The sequence below is a fragment of the Macrobrachium nipponense genome, chromosome 23, assembly GCF_015104395.2.
Source record: "Macrobrachium nipponense isolate FS-2020 chromosome 23, ASM1510439v2, whole genome shotgun sequence".
Classification (NCBI taxonomy): domain Eukaryota; kingdom Metazoa; phylum Arthropoda; class Malacostraca; order Decapoda; family Palaemonidae; genus Macrobrachium; species Macrobrachium nipponense.
The window spans coordinates 81,534,429-81,550,935 of record NC_061090.1 but is presented as its reverse complement, the minus strand read 5'-3'; the positions used below and the strand labels follow the sequence as shown (position 1 = coordinate 81,550,935).

The following is a 16,507-nucleotide window of genomic DNA, read 5'->3' as shown; positions in this document are numbered from 1 at the left end:
ATGCAGTCATTAAAATTTTGTCAAAAAACATGATTTCCTCATATATATCGTGTACAGTGTAGCATGAGACGTATATGCAGTAGATTACACTAGGCTAGGCTATCTATGCCCATCTCGATTTCAGTAGATACAATTTATAATACATACATATATTCGAGTTAGCTTTTAACCAATAAAAGGGATAAAAGCTGAAGTGCACTAGATTAAATGCAAATCTTCAAACATTAAATCATGCTTACCATCATTGTGAAATGTCTAAGAATTTATCACTATGTATTTCATTTAACAACCACTTACTACTGTGTGCAAGATATTGGCATAAACAATAGCAAGTTTTGACATAAACAATAGAATCGAGAAGTAGCTGTATACCAATGTCAGTTACTATAACTACCACCCATTTATTACGGGTTCTATTACTGTTTTTGACCTTAAGAAAATTTCAATTTTCAACAGTGACTTCCATAAATAATAAAATTAATCTATTCATCCTTCACTCAATGGAGAGGAAAGTATGCCACTAGATTTATGGTTGTTGCTGTAGAAGAAACTGATAATGTGCAACCACAAAATGTTTTGGAAGAGCCAAAAGCAACGTCCGATAGTGGTGAAATTACACTTTTACTTCGTTTAATTTACTGCATATATATAAATACTAAAGTATGCTGCATTTTTAAACTGCTTTGATCTTATAAAGAGGTTTAAGCTCCAATGTAGTGAAGGTTGAAGCATTTCCGGAAAGATGCTTATGGAGAAGATCAGAAGTTTGCTAAAGAACTAAACCAAATGAAGGACAAGTGATTATTCATAAGCTTTGTTTTGCTTTTGATAACAGCACTATTTATGTGGTCTGGCTGCGGCCTGGTCCCAAGGGTGCCAATTTTAAGAGGTCGGGCTTTACTTTGTTCACATTGATATTCAAACCCCATCTCTGGTGAAGGTGAAGTCTTTAAACCTGGCGCTGGTACATCCCAATTGCTGGAGCATTGGCTTCTCCCAGTGAAGCAGTGGCTACACAATAAAGACTTCATATGCTATCTAAGAAAAATGCAAATTATCTAAACAATCCATCCCCAAATCTCATTGTCCAGTGGGTGGGAATCAACAGCGTACTTTGATTTTATGCACTAGTGCTTTAGCACGATAGCTTCCATTTTCCAAGACGTTATGGTGATGAGTACATCTTGTTTTCTTATAGCTGTGCTTTGATGACTCCATGGATTTGATTGCTAAACTACCCACAGTAGCTGCTACTATTTACCGTAATTTGTATCGAGATGGAACCAGCATCGGTGCAATTGATCCTGCGAAGGATTGGTCTGCAAACTTCACTGCTATGTTGGGATATGACGACCCACAGTTCACTGAACTTATGCGACTCTATCTTACTATTCATAGGTAGGAAGATTTGTATATCATCATTCATGAATCATAAATATTTTGACTCGTATCTATTTTATTAACTTGCCATTGATAGATAGGAATATACTCAGGTGTATATGATGATGTAGGGGCTTTTTCTTTTACACAATTGGTGCAGGGTGATCGGAACAGATTCAGAGGTTAAAGAAAACTTTTACTTTACTTATCCTAAGTTACTAACCTTAATAATATGTACTGCAATAACCATCAGCCTTAATACTGTAGTTTTTCCCCAATTTATCAAAAGAATCTTGACCTACTTGTCTTTACTGAAAGAACCTTAACCTAATTTAGTATTTAGACCCCTACCAGACCAGACAATCACAACCAACACAAAATCCCAGATTAGAAAAGCACCACTTTCCAGGAAAAAACACAAATATCAGCTGAGCCAAGAGCCCATCAACTGTTTATGACACTACTCAACGCTCTCACGGGAAGCACACAATCATCAACTGAGCTGAGAGTCTGTCAGCTGTTTATGACTAATTGTCAACTGAGAGGAGAGCCCATCAACTGTTCATAACCAACTCAACAGTGGCCTGACCAAGTGCTGTTGTTTCTGCAATCTGGCAGCTTTGTGTGATCTCCCTATAATCTCAATCCCATGCCTTATCTCTTTCAACCTGCAACTGCTCTTCTAATTGTCTGTTACTAAAGAGTAATTCTTTTGCTGTCAGTTCATCGACACCCACATAATATTCTAATTGCTTGTCCTCTGAAGGAAAATCTATGTTCTTATATTTGTGCTTGATTTCTTGCACTCTCCATCCTATTTTTAGAAAAAAATATTTAAAATATTTATGATGGAAAAAAAATTATCACAATGATAAAATGATAAATACAACAAGTTCAATTGCAAGAACTGGACCTTGACTTCTGGTCCAGGGCCTCACATTCACCACCACCTCTTCACACTTCTACTTCAACCGCATTAGACTCACCCAGCCTTGGTTCCAAACCATTCATACCAACCATTGAAACTACCATCAGCTCCAACTTCACTAACGCCTAACTTATAGCTTTTATCATCTTTTTCCATACTCTCATTTATTTCTGCTATGCTCCACCCTAGGTTTTCCCAAACCCCCACTCACACTCCCTAGTACTGCTAACTTTCTCATTCACACTTCCTCTGTCAACACTTCAACTCACAGGAAATTCACACACACTGTATGTACCATCTTTCTCACGACTCTTCGTTGTTTCCAATCCACCCAAATTTGCACATCCTATCTAAAAATGCTTATAAATGCTTTCTAGAATTAGAACACTAAATATGACCCTAATCGTGCTTCCCACATATATTAAGCTAACTTTTAAATGAAATTAAAGTTACTGTAATTGCATTTACAAGTTAAATTAATACATTACCCTTAGGAAAAGAAATAAATGGTTGGTAAAAAAATAGGAATGTATGATAACAACAAGTACTATTTCTCCCTTCTTTCCCCCTTCTAACAGATCTATTTTTAGAAGTCTTCTCAGCATTATTCTGTCTCTCTGTCTTTGTTCTGAAAAAGTTGTTTCTCGGTCGGGTGTTCATGGCTCTACACATTTACGCAACGAGTATAACATTGAAACAATACGTTCATCATTCTCTTTTGCAGTTTTTAAACTTACTTAACTAGAAGATGGGATAAAGTTAGACTATTGTAATTTAATGTAATTTGGTCTCTCGCTCCCTTATGCTATTGTTATTTGGTCTCTCTTGCTCCCTGATTGTACGCTGCTTCCTGCACCTGTTGCGAGCGAAATTTTAAAATACTTAAAAAATGTTATTGTATCAATATTAATTGCTAACCCAGTCAAAAAATCAGATTATCGTAACTTGAACTCTATCTGTCCACTGTATAAAACCTTATTTTATCTTTACATATTCTTTCTGTTATGTTTTTATCAAATATTTGTTATTTAGAAATGTATTTTTCTTATATGATAACATGAAACAAAAATATGGGGTGGCATTTTGAGGGTTGGAACAGATTACAGTAGACCCTTGACTCACGAACGCATTGACCCACGTACAACTCGATCCCCGACCAAAATTATAGGTAAAATTTCACCCTTGACCTACGAACTAACTTTGAGATACGACTAACAAAAAAAAATGCGGAAAATAAAAATTCTGTTTGGGTCATGAACTAATTTCTGGAAAATAACAATTCACTTTGTTTCACAAACTAATTTTTAGACACAAACATTTGAAAAATGCGCGAAATCGCCCAGCACACGTGAGAGCGTTTGAGTGCCATGGGAACAGCCATCCTCCAGCCGCCCACGCACGGCGTCACCCACGCATCGCTCTTTGTCTCATCTCATTGTGTACAAGACGTTCGTCAATTCGCTTAGCATTTTTTGCGCTAAAACTTGTGATTTTCTTCATAATGGGCCCTAAGAAGTGAAGAGTGGTGGTGAAAGTAAGAAAGTGAAGAGTGATGGTGAGAAGAGGGTGCAGAGGAAGATAACCATTGAAATAAAGAAAGAAATTATAGAAAAGTTTGAACGTGGTGTTCGCGTGACCGATATCGCAAGTGAGTACAAGATGGCCAAGTCGACAATTTCGACATTGTTCCGATACGTAATACAAACCCTCGGTCCTTTAACAATAGGAAGGTAACTAGCGGCAGCTGGGACGGTCGTAAGCTTCGAACAAGGGGAGAACGGTAGTTAACTGCTTGTCCGATCGTGCGCGCGCCCGAGAGGTGAAGAATCACTTTTGCTTTCGGCCGCGGGTGTGAAGGACGTGTTCGTCATCGCTCTGCCCGCTTCATCGTCGTATGCTTTGTTTATATTGTGTTTTTCTACTAATGGTTGGTTTGACTTGAAAATGAAACTGTAAGTACACTGTTTTCATTTTCATTACTTAATTATGAATCAACATGGAGCTATCGCCGTAGAGACGGCGATTTCCGCTCTTTTCATGAATTGAACCCTTGAATTATGTCTCGGTGCCGAGGGCGGGCGCACTCGCGCCGAGTCATGTTTGTTCCGACACGGCATACAAACCTTCGGTCCTTTTACAATAGGAAGGTACTAGCGGCAGCTGGATAGGTCGTAAGCTTTCGAACAAGGGGTTCGGTAGTTAACTGCTTGTCCGACAGGCGCGCGCGCGCGACTGGGAGGTAAACAAATCACTTTTGCTTTCGGCCTGCTGGCGTGTGGACGTGTATCATCGCTCTCTGCCCGCTTCATCGTCGTTTGCTTTCGCATGATTGTATTTTTCTTTTTCTAATCATCTAGTGAAACTGAATTGTAAGTACAATCATTTCATTGAATTCTTTGTGAATTAAGGATCTTGGTGTCACCACGCCCTCCGATTACCCGAGTGCCGGGACTGAAGGGCGTAAGTGCGGGAATTCATTTTCCCAGAAATGATCCTCGTATTGTGTATGCTCGGTGCCGAGGGCGGGGGAGCACTCGCTCCGAGCGTAGATTGGGTTGGAAATGTGTAGATGAAAATCGTAAGTAGTGCTCTTTTCATTTATATTTTTTTTTACCTGTATGCCCGTTGCCGAACGAATGCGCTCGCACGGAAACTTATTTAGTATGGAAGTGGAATCGCAAGTACAGTATTCTTTTTCATTTGATATATTATTTTGATTGTAGCATACTCATTTTGGATCAGTTTCCGAGTTACCCGGAAATTGATCCTTCCCCCTTTTATTTTGAATGAAGTGAAATCGCAAGTGCAGTTCTTTTTCATTTTCATTTTTTTTTTTGAGATTGCATTGTTTACTGGGATCAATGTTTCTGCTATTCCCGGGAATTGATCCTTCCCCTTTTTTATTTGTATGAGTGAAATCGCAAGCGCAGTTGTCTTTTCATTTTCATATATTTTTTGATTGCATCAATTCATTATGGATCAAGGTTTCCAGAAACCTTGATCCATAAAGGTAAGGAATTGATCCTTTCACCCTTGCGCTCGGTACTAGGGCGCAAATGCGCTCGATCCGAGCCCTTATTCATTGAGAAGTGAATCGTATGCAAGATGCATTTATCATTTTATCCCTTGTTATTGATTGCATCAATATTTATTTGGTTTCAAGTTCCGCTCAGTCAGGGAATTGATCCTTATGCCCTGCATTCGGGCCGATGGCACGATTGCTCTCGGGCTCTTATATTGTTGTTGGGTACATGGGTGCTGTGCGGGGGTGGGGTGGGGACGAGAACCCCCCCCCGCTCAGCTCCCACAGTGGCCCTTCCCTTGGGGGGGGGGGAGGTTATCGGCGTTCTTCTCCTCGCGCCATCCGTCGAGCGCGGGGGAGGGCGCTCGTGCCCGATGTACAATTGTATTAGGGGTCTTCCACTCGTTCGGAGAGGGCTCATCCCCCCGCGCGAGGGGACTTCCCCCCCCTCCCCCTAACTAATCGCTATTACTGTTATTTTCCGCAGGTTGCTACTGCCACGAGGGTGGACCTTGGTGAGGTATGGGCGTCCTTCCATTTGCAGGGCGTGCTAGTGTCCAGGGGCTGCGGTTCTATGTCTGGGCCTACTGTGGTCACCCATGGAGTGGTGACCACGCAACCAGGTGACGACGTCCTCCTCACCTGGTGTACTCGCCTCACGTGGTACAGTCTTGCCTACAGCCGCTGTGAAGTGCCGTTCGCCGTACCGAGAGGGGGGCGTGCCGCCGCGCCGATCGTGGTTGCCTCGCCTGCAGCGACCACACTCCGCTGCCCTAGAGCTCGCCCCCTTGACCTGCCGCCAGTACCAGGATGTTGCTGGCTGCTGCTCCACTTCCTGTGTTGCCGGTGCTGCCTGCCGTACCTGCCGATTCTGGGCTGACTGTCCATGCAGTTGCTGCGCTGGCTGTCCCTGTCGTTGCTGCGCTGGCTGTCCCTGCCGTTGCTGCGCGGCTGTCCCTACCGATGCTGTGCTGGCTGTGCCTGCTGTTCCTGAGATGCCCATACCTGCTGATGTCGTCCCTGTTCGTGGTGGTACTACCCCAGACTTTGGTCTGTCTGTACAGGTGCGTCCGGGCCCTGTGGCTTCGGCTACAGCAGCCCCGGCTCCGCCCTGGATAGCAGATCTTACGTCTGTCCTGAGGAAGCTGACGAGAAGAGAAGGTTGCCTCCTCCCTCCTAAGAAGTCTCCCTCGGGAGCTTCTCGGGACCCGTCTCACCTCGGTGGGACGGGATGGGTTCCTTCCGCTGGTCCTCCTGCTCTTCGGGGAGCGGGGGCCCGTCTCTTCTTCCGCAAGGAAGACGACTACGGGACCAGAGGGGTACCGGCTAACACCGGTACTTCCTCGCCTGGTGTCAGTGGTTCTGCCACTGCATCAGGGTCCGTCTCGGCCTCGTCGTTCTCGCGGGAGTACCGAGTGTACGGTCGCCTACAGCGACCCGTGCAGCCAGGAACCAGACCTCTGAGTCCGCTCAGCGTCAGTTCACGGCACGGGGCGGAAGACTGGTGACAGCCGCTTATGCGACTCTCACCAGACCAGCTTCTCATCTCTCGCGGCGAACAGCTGGCTACCCGGGGACGTGACGGTCCACGACCGACCACGGGCTGAGGCTGGGAAGAGGTCCTCCCGTTCGCCGTGCCAGCCACGGCTGGAACCAGCGACGTGACGTGCCGTGAGGACAGCAACCGTCCTCACTGTGACAGTGGAGCCTGCAGGTCGCCTTGGACCGTCGCTCTTCACAGAAAGCGAACGGTACGGCAACCATCACCAGCTCTTCTGATACTCGAGATCGGGGCCGCTGTGCTCAGTCCAGCCGTCCTCCACAGGAGACGGTTCGACCAGGCCTGCAGCTCGATCGCCACCGCGGGTTGACGATCGCCTGCAGCCCTCAAAGCCTGCTGGTGCTGCCAGCGAGCAATGAGGGAGCGTCAGGTCTGCCTCTCCCGTACCTTCAACCTCCTCGGGTTACACCGGGGAGGAAGCGAGGTATTGAGGAGTGATCGTGAGGGGTGCGCCCCCCTTCATGTCCCCATTTCCACCAACGCCCTACTGTGCCAGGCACGGTTCTGGGACCGGCCAGGACGTATGCGCAAGTGGATGGGGAAGACCGAGAGGGCTGTCGCTGTTCCCCCTTCTTAGGAGGAAGGTTCTCGGAAATGCTCTTGTTCGAAGGGCTTAACGGTCCCCACTCTGCAAGATGCTGTGACTTCCGAGATCCAGAGGGACTTTGTCGAGGTTACGCGCTGATTCGTCAGCACAATGATCTCGGGGAAGGATCACCGCTCCCACCAGCAGAGCCACGTCTCGGCTCGAGTCGTTTTGGGGCCCGAGAGGGAACCCAAATCGACAGTGGGTCTGCCGCGATCGGAGCTTGCCGACTGGTTGAACCAGGTAGTCTCTCGTCTCCGGACAAGAAGGCTCTCTCAGTTCTGGACGGTCGAACAAGCTACTTCACCTCCTCTACTGCGACAGAGGCGTTTTCTACGTGTCTTCGGACACCGTATTTAAATACCCCTTCGGTCCTCCTGAGGTTTCGACCTCGACGAGGACTGGAATGAGTCGGAGCGGTATCGGCTCTCTCCTGTCAGGTGTCGATTAGCCCCACCCAGACGACGTTCACAGTGGAAGGACGGCGTTCCCCCTCACCTGCTGCCGGAAGTGGGGGGGTGCCTGGCCAGCCATTGGGCAACTTGGCAGCGCCACGGCGCCGAGACCTGGATTGTAGATGTCCTTCGGGAGGGAGATCTACCTTAACCTTCGAATCTCGGTCACCCCTCACCTCCAACCCGGTCCAACAGCAGGCGTACGTTCCAGGGGCATCGAAGGACGTTAGCATTGAGACAGGAGATCAAGACCATGCTGAGCAAGAGAGCTGTAGAAATCGGCACGGATCAGTCACCGGGCTTTTACAGCCGACTCTTCCTGGTGGAAAAGTCTACGAGAGTCTGGCGCCCGGTGATAGATCTCTCTCCTCTGAACCGGTTGGTTCGCCAGACCCGGTTCACGATGGAGACGTCACGCGCAGTGCTCGACTCTATCAGGGAGAACGATTACATGCTTTCAGTGGACTTGAAGGATGCGTATTTACAAATACCCATTCATCAGTCCTCCAGAAAGTACCTCCGCTTCATCCTCGACGGGACGGTGTACCAGCTCAGGCCACGTTGCTTCGGTCTCTCAACCCGCCCCACAGGTGTTCACGCGAGTGTTCACTCTGGTGTCTGCTTGGGCCCATTCGCACGGGTGATTGCGTCTGATGGGGGTATCTCGACGATTGGTTAGTCCTGGCGAGCTACCGCTCGCAGTTGCTACAGGACAGGGATCGACTGCTCGAGTTCTGTCGCGATCTGGGATCGTTCTGAACTTCGAAAAGTCCGATCTCGAGCACAAGCAGAGGATGAAGTACCTGGGTATGGCGGATCGACACGGTAGCAAGAGGGCGAGTCTTCCCCGCAGACTCGCGGATCAGCAGATTCAGCGAGGCAGCCAACCAGTTCCTGTCTCGGCAGGAACAGGTAGCTCAGCGATGGCAAGTCGTGATCGGACCTGTCGTCACTTGGGAAGCCAGTCCCTAACGGGCGTCTTCACCTGCGGTCTCTTCAGGGAGACTGAAGGAGAGTTGGTCACAGGCGACGGATCCCCAAGCTTTCCATTGTCACGGACACAGGCAGGTGAGGCAGGACCTAGCCGGGTGACTGGACGACAGGAACCCCTTAAGAGGAGTGCCTCTGCGCACTCTCCCCCCGGGACATGCAGCTGCTCTCAGACGCATCGACCGAGGGATGGGGCGCACACCTGGAAGAGTTGCGGACTTCAGGAGTGTGGTAACGAGAACGACAAGCACCTTCACATCAATGTACTGAAACTCAAGGCAGCGTTCCTCGCTCTCCAAGAGTTTCCAGGACCGCTTGATGACACTCAGTGGTGTTGATGTACGTCACACCACGGTGGTGGCTTACGTCAACAAACAGGGGGGGCCTAGTGTCTCTCCCGTTGTATCAGTTGACTCGGCAGGTGCACGAGTGGGCCCGAGGCGCACTCAATAGAGCTGTCGCACGCTACATTCCAGGGTAAGGAATGTAGTAGCAGACACGCTCAGCCGTCGGATCAGGTGATAGGGACCGAATGGTCTCTACACCAGGACGTGGCGGAAAGGCCTTCTTCGACCTGTGGCGCGACCATGTCGAGGATCTGTTCGCCATCCGGCACAACAGGAAGCTCCAGGTGTTCTTCTCGGCCGTGCCGGATCCATGGGCAGCTGCAGAGGACGCTCTTCAACACCCGTGGGACGACCTCTTCGCCTATGCCTTTCCCCCGTTCAGCCTGATTCGCAAGGTGATCAGTCGAGCACTGGTCATCCCGAATCTCAGGATGATCCTGATGGCTCCCAAATGGCCACAGGCAATTTGGTATCCGGACCTGCTGGCTCTTCTCGCAAGAGAACCGAGAGAATTCCCCATGGCACAACCTTCTCGCCCAGCCACACGTCGAGCGGTACCACCGAGCAGTCCAGTCCCTACGTCTTCCACGGCTGGCTGTTATCCACCATCTCTTGCGAACGAGAAGCTTTTTTCGTAGCGCAGCAACAGAGATGGCTGGAAACGTCCGTCAGTCCTCTGCAGCTGTGTACCAGGGAAGTCGGCCGTCTTCTGTGGGTTGGTGTCGTAGACGGGGCCTATCTCCTCTCAGAGCCACTCTTCAGCAGGTATCGGTTTTCCTCGTTTTTCTTCGCCGAGGAAGCTCCTAAGTTCCCACAGTCAAAGGATACAGAGCCGCCTTGACGCTCGTCCTGAAACTGAGGGGATTGGACATCTCGAACTCGTTCGAGATCTCCTTGCTTAAGAGCAGCCTCCAAGGTCTTGCCAAACCAGGGAACTCACAAGACCCTCTTCTTGCTGGACCTGGCATCGGCGAAGAGAGTACGGGAACCTTCATGCAGATAATGATGTGGATGAGATGCTGCTTTGTCCTGGGAGGACGCTACGCGCTATCTGAAGAGAACTCGACACCTCGGGCCTGAGTGTGCGCTTCTTCGTTAGCAACGGGGTCACCAACGAAAGAAGTATCAAGAACACTCTTTGTCCTGGCTGCGTGAGGGTTTCTTCAGGAGGGCGTATGAGGCTGATGGTAGTGACGACATCCGTACGTCCCGTCCGAGAGCTCACGAAGTCAGAAGTATTGGCCCCTTCGTTGGCGTTTCGTAAGAACTTCTCGTGGCGCAGGTATGGAAGGCAGGGTCTGGTACAACCAGACTACCGGCACCTTCCTTATACCTCTTGGATATTGCCCATAGGTCCTTGGATCGGTTTTTCCTTAGGACCCGTGGGTGGCTGCTCAACACGTCGTCTAGCTAACCCAGACCCTAGCAGGCTGAACAGCATCGAGTCCTGGTGTGACTGTATGAATAGTAGTGAATGAGAAAGTGACTGGCTTCTCTTTCTATCTTTTTTCACCCCTCTACTGTGGGTAGAGGGATACGGTCATTACCCTGCTGGATAAGGACGAGATGCCGGTGAGCATATGACAGAGCCCCATCCTATCCCTTTCACTAGGGATAGGAGCAGAATATCCACCACTTCCTTCTACAAGGGGGGGAAGTGGATGCCTACAAGAGTCAAAACCATGACTTTATCTTTGCTCCTGTACAGGAACAAGTTCTTACATTGCTGGTACGAAGAGATACGCTTGCCTCTCTCTTAGTACTCGGTCCAGAGGTCTGACCATTGATCCTGCGGTGCACAACCCCGATCAATCGACAGAGGCTTGGATCCCTCCTCGCTCTTACGACCAGGGGGAGGCTTCCAAGGTTGGGCGAACACCAGTCTGTTCACAAAAGACTCAGATTCCACCCACCAAGAAGTGAGTCTTCCTATTGTAAAAGGACCGAAGGTTTGTATGCCGTGTCGGAACAAATGACAATTTGTCCAAAATTGCATTTTTCCTAACTATACAAACCTGAGGTCCTTTTACACATAGCCCCACCTCATGCCACCGCCTCACTCTGCTGGCAGTTTTTGCTTGGGCCAAAAGCAAAAGTGATTTGTTTACCTCCCAGTCGCGCGCAATGGGAGCGCGCCTGTTCCGGACAAGCAGTTAACTACCGAACCCCTTGTTCGAAAGCTTACGACCTATCCAGCTGCCGCTAGTACCTTCCTATTGTAAAAGGACCTCAGGTTTGTATAGTTAGGAAAAATGCAATTTTGGACAAATTGTCATATTTTGGGCGAAAGTGTGTAATTGAAAGATGTAAGTACTCTTTTTCATTATATTTTTGCCCTGTGCGTTCGTTGCCGAGAGCTTGATTGCGCTCGGCAAGAGCCTCTTATTTTGTATGAATAGAATGCAATGAAAGTGGATTCGCAATGCAGTTTTCTTTTCATTTTCATTTTATTAATTGCATCAAATTTAATTTTGGATCAATTTCCCGCTCTTACCCGGGAATTAATCCTTACTTTATTGCGTGAAAGTGAAAATAGCAAGTGCAGTATTGTTCATTTTCATATATATTTATGATAGCATCATATTATTATGGATCAAGTTTCCGCTCTTACCGGGAATTGATTTTTTCCTCTTTAAAGTTCTATGAAGTGAATCGCAGTGCAGTATTCTGTTTCATTTTTCATATTACTTTTCACTGCTGTGCGGGGGTAGGGGAAGCGAAGGTCTGCCAGGAAGTCGTCGGAAAGCTCTCCCGCGACTCCCTTGGTATCCGATTCTTCGTCTTCTTTCCTGCCCCCCCGCTCAGCTTCCTCGTATTTTGTTTTTGGGGTCTTCCTTCCGTTCGGGTGGGGCATGTCTCCCCCCCCGTGCGTGAGGGAACCCTCTTACTAATCTGTCTGTGCTACCGCAGGTGCTACAGCCGTGGGAGACGACCTTGGACAGGTATGGACCACTGCGGCTGCAGGGCGTGCCTAGCATCCACGATCTGCTGCAGAGTCTAGCGAGGTCTGGGGCGGTGACCTTGGAGTGGTCTCCATACAACCTTCACGGCCGCTTAGCTTATGCTGCTTCCCCCCAGCTGGTCTACACTCCCATGCTGTGTCGGTGACGCCGTCTGCCGCTTCTAGGGCCAGTCGCCGCCGTACCGAGGAGGGTTATGCCGCCGCCGCCTGTGTTTTCTTCGTGTTGCCTGCCCCAGACTTTCTTGCTGTTTCCAGCAGCTCGCCCCTGGACCGGCCGCCAGTACCACGCTGGCTGCCGATGATTCTACGAGGCGATGGCTGGGCCTGCCGTACCTGTCGCTGATGTGGTTCCCGCTGCCGCTGTTCCTGCCGCTCCTGAGCTGGTTGCTGTTCCTGTCGCTCCTGGTTCCTGCGCCTGTCCATGCTGGTCCTGCCATGATGTGTCTTCCCCAGTCCCAGGTCCTTCCGGACAGGTGCAGTCGGGCCGTGTTGCTTCGGCAATAGGCCCGACTCCGGCCTGGATGGAGGACCTGACGACTGTCCTGCGTGAGCTGACGAAGAAGAGGAAGGTGTCATCTTCGTCTTCGTCTGTTGCTGCCTCTTCCCCTTCGACTTCTAAGGCCCATAAGCCGAAGAAGAAGAAGGCTGCCTCCCCCCCCTAAGAAGTCTCCTTCGGGAACTTCTAAGGGCCCGTCCCACGGGGGGTCCTTCTGCTGGTCCTCCTGCTCCTTCGGGAGCGGGGCCCGTCTCCCCTTCCGTAAGGAAGAGATAGACGGGGACCAGAGGAGTATCGGTTAGCTCTGGTACTTCCTCGCCTGGTGCTAGCGGCGATGCCGCTACGCCAGGTTCCGGCTCGGTCTCTCGTTCGCGGGAGATCCCGAGTGTACGCTCTCCCTCGGGAGACCGTGCAGCCAAAGTTTCGGCGCCAGAGTTCGCTCGGCGCCAAGACCACGGCACGGAGCAGAAGGCTGGCGAGAACCGCTCAGGTGACTCTCGCCAGGCCAGCGGCCGCTCTCGCAGCGACCAGCTGGTAACCGGGTTTTGTTATTCCCCCTAAGAAGACTCCTTCGGGAACTTCGAAGGGCTCGTCACATTCCGTGTGACGGGGGGGTTTCTTCTGCTGGTCCTCCTGTTCCTTCGGGAACGGGGCCCGTCTCCCCCTTCTGAGAAGAGAAGAAGACGGGGACCAAGGGTGTGCTGGCTACCGCTGGTACACCCTCGCCTGGTCTTGGCAGCTCTGCTGCTAAGCCAGGTACCGGCTCGGTTTCTTCGTCCGTCGCGAGAAGTTCCGAAGTGTACGATCTCCTTCGGGTGACCGTGCAGCCAAAGTTAAGACGCCTGAGTTCGCTCAGCGTCATGACCGAGGCACGGAGCAGAAGACTGTCGAGAGCCGCTCAGGAGGTGACTCTGCCAGGCCAGTGGCCGCTCTCGCAGCGACCAGCCGGTACTCTGTGGACGTGACGGTCTCTGACCGGCCACGGTTTAAGGCTGGGAAGAGGTCCCCCAGGGCCCAGGTCCCCCTCGACCGACGGTACCAGCCTCGGCTGGTACCAGCGGTTTGACGTGCCGCGAGGACGCTCACCGGTCTCACGGCGAAAGCGAGCTCTGCAGGTCACCTGACCGCCGCTACCCACAGGGACCGGGCGAATACGGTGACCAGCAGCAGCTCGTCTGACGCACGGGACCGGGGTCGAACGATGCTCAGTCGAGCCGCTCGCCACAGGTGAGCGGCACGGCCAGGCCTGCAGATCGATCCCCACCGCGGGTTGGTGATCGGCTGCAGCCCCCCACGTACGCTGGTCCTGCCAGCGAGCGGGGGGGGAGCGTCAGTCTGTCTTCTCCACTACCTTCAACTTCCTGGGCGGGCTACACCGGGAGAGCGAGGTAGCTAGGAGTGATCGTGAGAGGTGCGCCGCTCACGATCCCGTCACGACGCCGCACGTGCCAGTATGGTCTTAGGACCAACCAGGACGTACGCGCAAGTGATTGGAGGCGACCGTCAGGGGGAGAGGGGGTAGCGTCAGTTCAATGTCTCTCCGATACCTTCAACTTCCTCGGCATACGCCAGGAAGACGAGGGTATATAGGAGTGATCGTGAGAGATGCGCCGCTCACGATCCCGTCACGACGCCGCACGTGCCAGGTTGGTCTTAGGAACCAACCAGGACGTACGCGCAAGTGATTGGAGGCAACCGTCAGGGATCTGTTGCTGGTCCTTCTTCTGAAGGAGGAGGGTCCTGGGGAGCTGCTCTTGTTTGGAGGGACTGGACGGTCCTACTCCTCAAGACGCTGTAACTTCCGAGATTCAGAGTAACTTTACCCCAGGTTATTGCACTGATTCGTCAGCACAAGGCGGACCGGGGGGGAAGGGAAGGATCGCCGCTCCCACCAGCAAGAGCCCATGTCCTCTGCTCGAGTCGTTTTGGGGCCCGAGAGGGAACCCAAACCGACGGTCCGGGATGGCGTTATGGCCGCGATCGGAGCTTGCCGATTCTGTCTTGAACCAGAGTCTCTCGTCTCCGGACAAGAAGGCTCTCTCAGTTTCTGGCCGGTCCGATCAAGCTACTTCCAACCTCCTCTACTGCGACAGCGGCGTTTCTATGTTGTTCTTCGGACACCGTATTTAAATACTCCTTCGTCCTCCTGAAAGGTTTCGACCTCGACGAGGACTGGAATGAGTCGGAGGACGGTATCGGTTCTCTCCTGTCAGGTGTCGATCAGCCCCTACCCAGACGACGTTCACAGTGGTGGCAGCCCTTACCTACCTACGTGAGAGTTCGTAACCCTCCTCGGGGAAAACCGTTTTCGTTTTTCCTGACGATACGTTTTCCCAGACTCTGAGAGGCCATCGCCGCAAGGCGATGGCTGCTCCTACTCTTCTCCAACAATGCTAGTTCCACTGGGAAGGCGAGGCGAGTGAGTATCCAATTCCTCCCCCATTCCCTCTCTCCTTACGGCTACGAGGGAAAGGGGAAGGATCCTACAGAGATTTCTCTGTAGGATCCCACGTTCGGGGACTGCGCTACATGGGGGGACCTTCGGTTCCTACCTGACGTAAGCCCCGGTCGTTGAGGAGGGATCCTGCCCCATTCTCGATTTCTACGGGAATCGAGAGGACCACCAGCCGATTATCGTTTGACGAATTCGGTGGGGTTTCGCAGACTGCTTAGAATTCTACGGAATTTCTAGCGCATTCAGAGTGTTTAGAGTTTCTTACGATCTCCAAACACTTAGGCGAGACCACGGTCCCCAAAGTGGAGCGAGACGAGAATCCCCGATATGTTACACGATAATCGGGAACCGTCCGCCTATGCTCGAATTCCTGGAATTTCTAGCATTAGGAAGCAAGACTGCTGCTGAGAGAAGACTATCTCACAGTAGGCGACCAAAACCTGGAATAGAGAAGAACGGACGGGAAATATCCAGTTTTTGGCTGGAACTAATCGTCTTAGTATTCTGTTCACCATTGAAGCTTTCCTTCGAGGAAGACTTCTCCTTCACTCTCTTTAATAGAGAACGAAGGTGGTCGATCTCCAATCCTTATTTTGTTTTCTTGAAGGAAAGAATTTTAGGATGGAGATCGTTGTTCAGAATCCTACAAATATACTACGTATATTAACCTCGCGACATGATTCTGCTAAGCAGTTGAATGGTCCGAGGGGTAGGCGCATATCCTGGTTATTCTACGGATTGCGACTTAGACGAAAAGTATTCTAATTGAACTGCAACCCGGGTTGCCTGCAACCTCCCAGGAGTTTCCAGTTTTCAATTTTAATATACTTATGGTGTTGTCACAACAACACCATTTAAGCTTTTATATATTTACCGAAATTCGTTTCGCTTAAATATAATTGCTCGAGCCATATCTTTTTATGCTCGGTTGGTTCTAGCCGAACGCATTCCTTCGTGGAAAGGATTACTTGGCAAACTCAGGATGACGAGTCAGCGACAGCTACTTGCGTATTGAATTGCCCGAGGCATTTCAGTATCAGCTGCCGCTTTGAGATAGACGGTTGTTAAATGTCTTTCCTCACCTGCTTGTTTTGATTGAATAACAACCGAATATCTCTGCCCAACAATCACGGACTTAAGTCTCTGATTAACGGGGATTCTCGCATACATGAATGACCATCTACTGCTGAGAGACGCTAGTATTCATCGTCTTCGGTAATTGCGAGAATTTTAAACAGAGATATCTATTCGACTCTCATCTTTCTGTTTACGAGCACGGTAAAAAGAATTCTGTAATAGTCTCTTGCTGCATCGTATCCCGATAA

General features: G+C 50.3%; 1 protein-coding gene across 1 annotated transcript in view; it reads left to right on the top strand.

Moving 5' to 3' along the window:
• LOC135202129 (probable citrate synthase 2, mitochondrial) overlaps positions 1 to 16,507 on the top strand; it is a 74,884-nt gene that overhangs the window by 25,572 nt on the left and 32,805 nt on the right. The window contains 1 exon segment of the mRNA XM_064231381.1: positions 1,199 to 1,398. Coding sequence (XP_064087451.1) covers positions 1,199 to 1,398 — 200 coding nt within the window.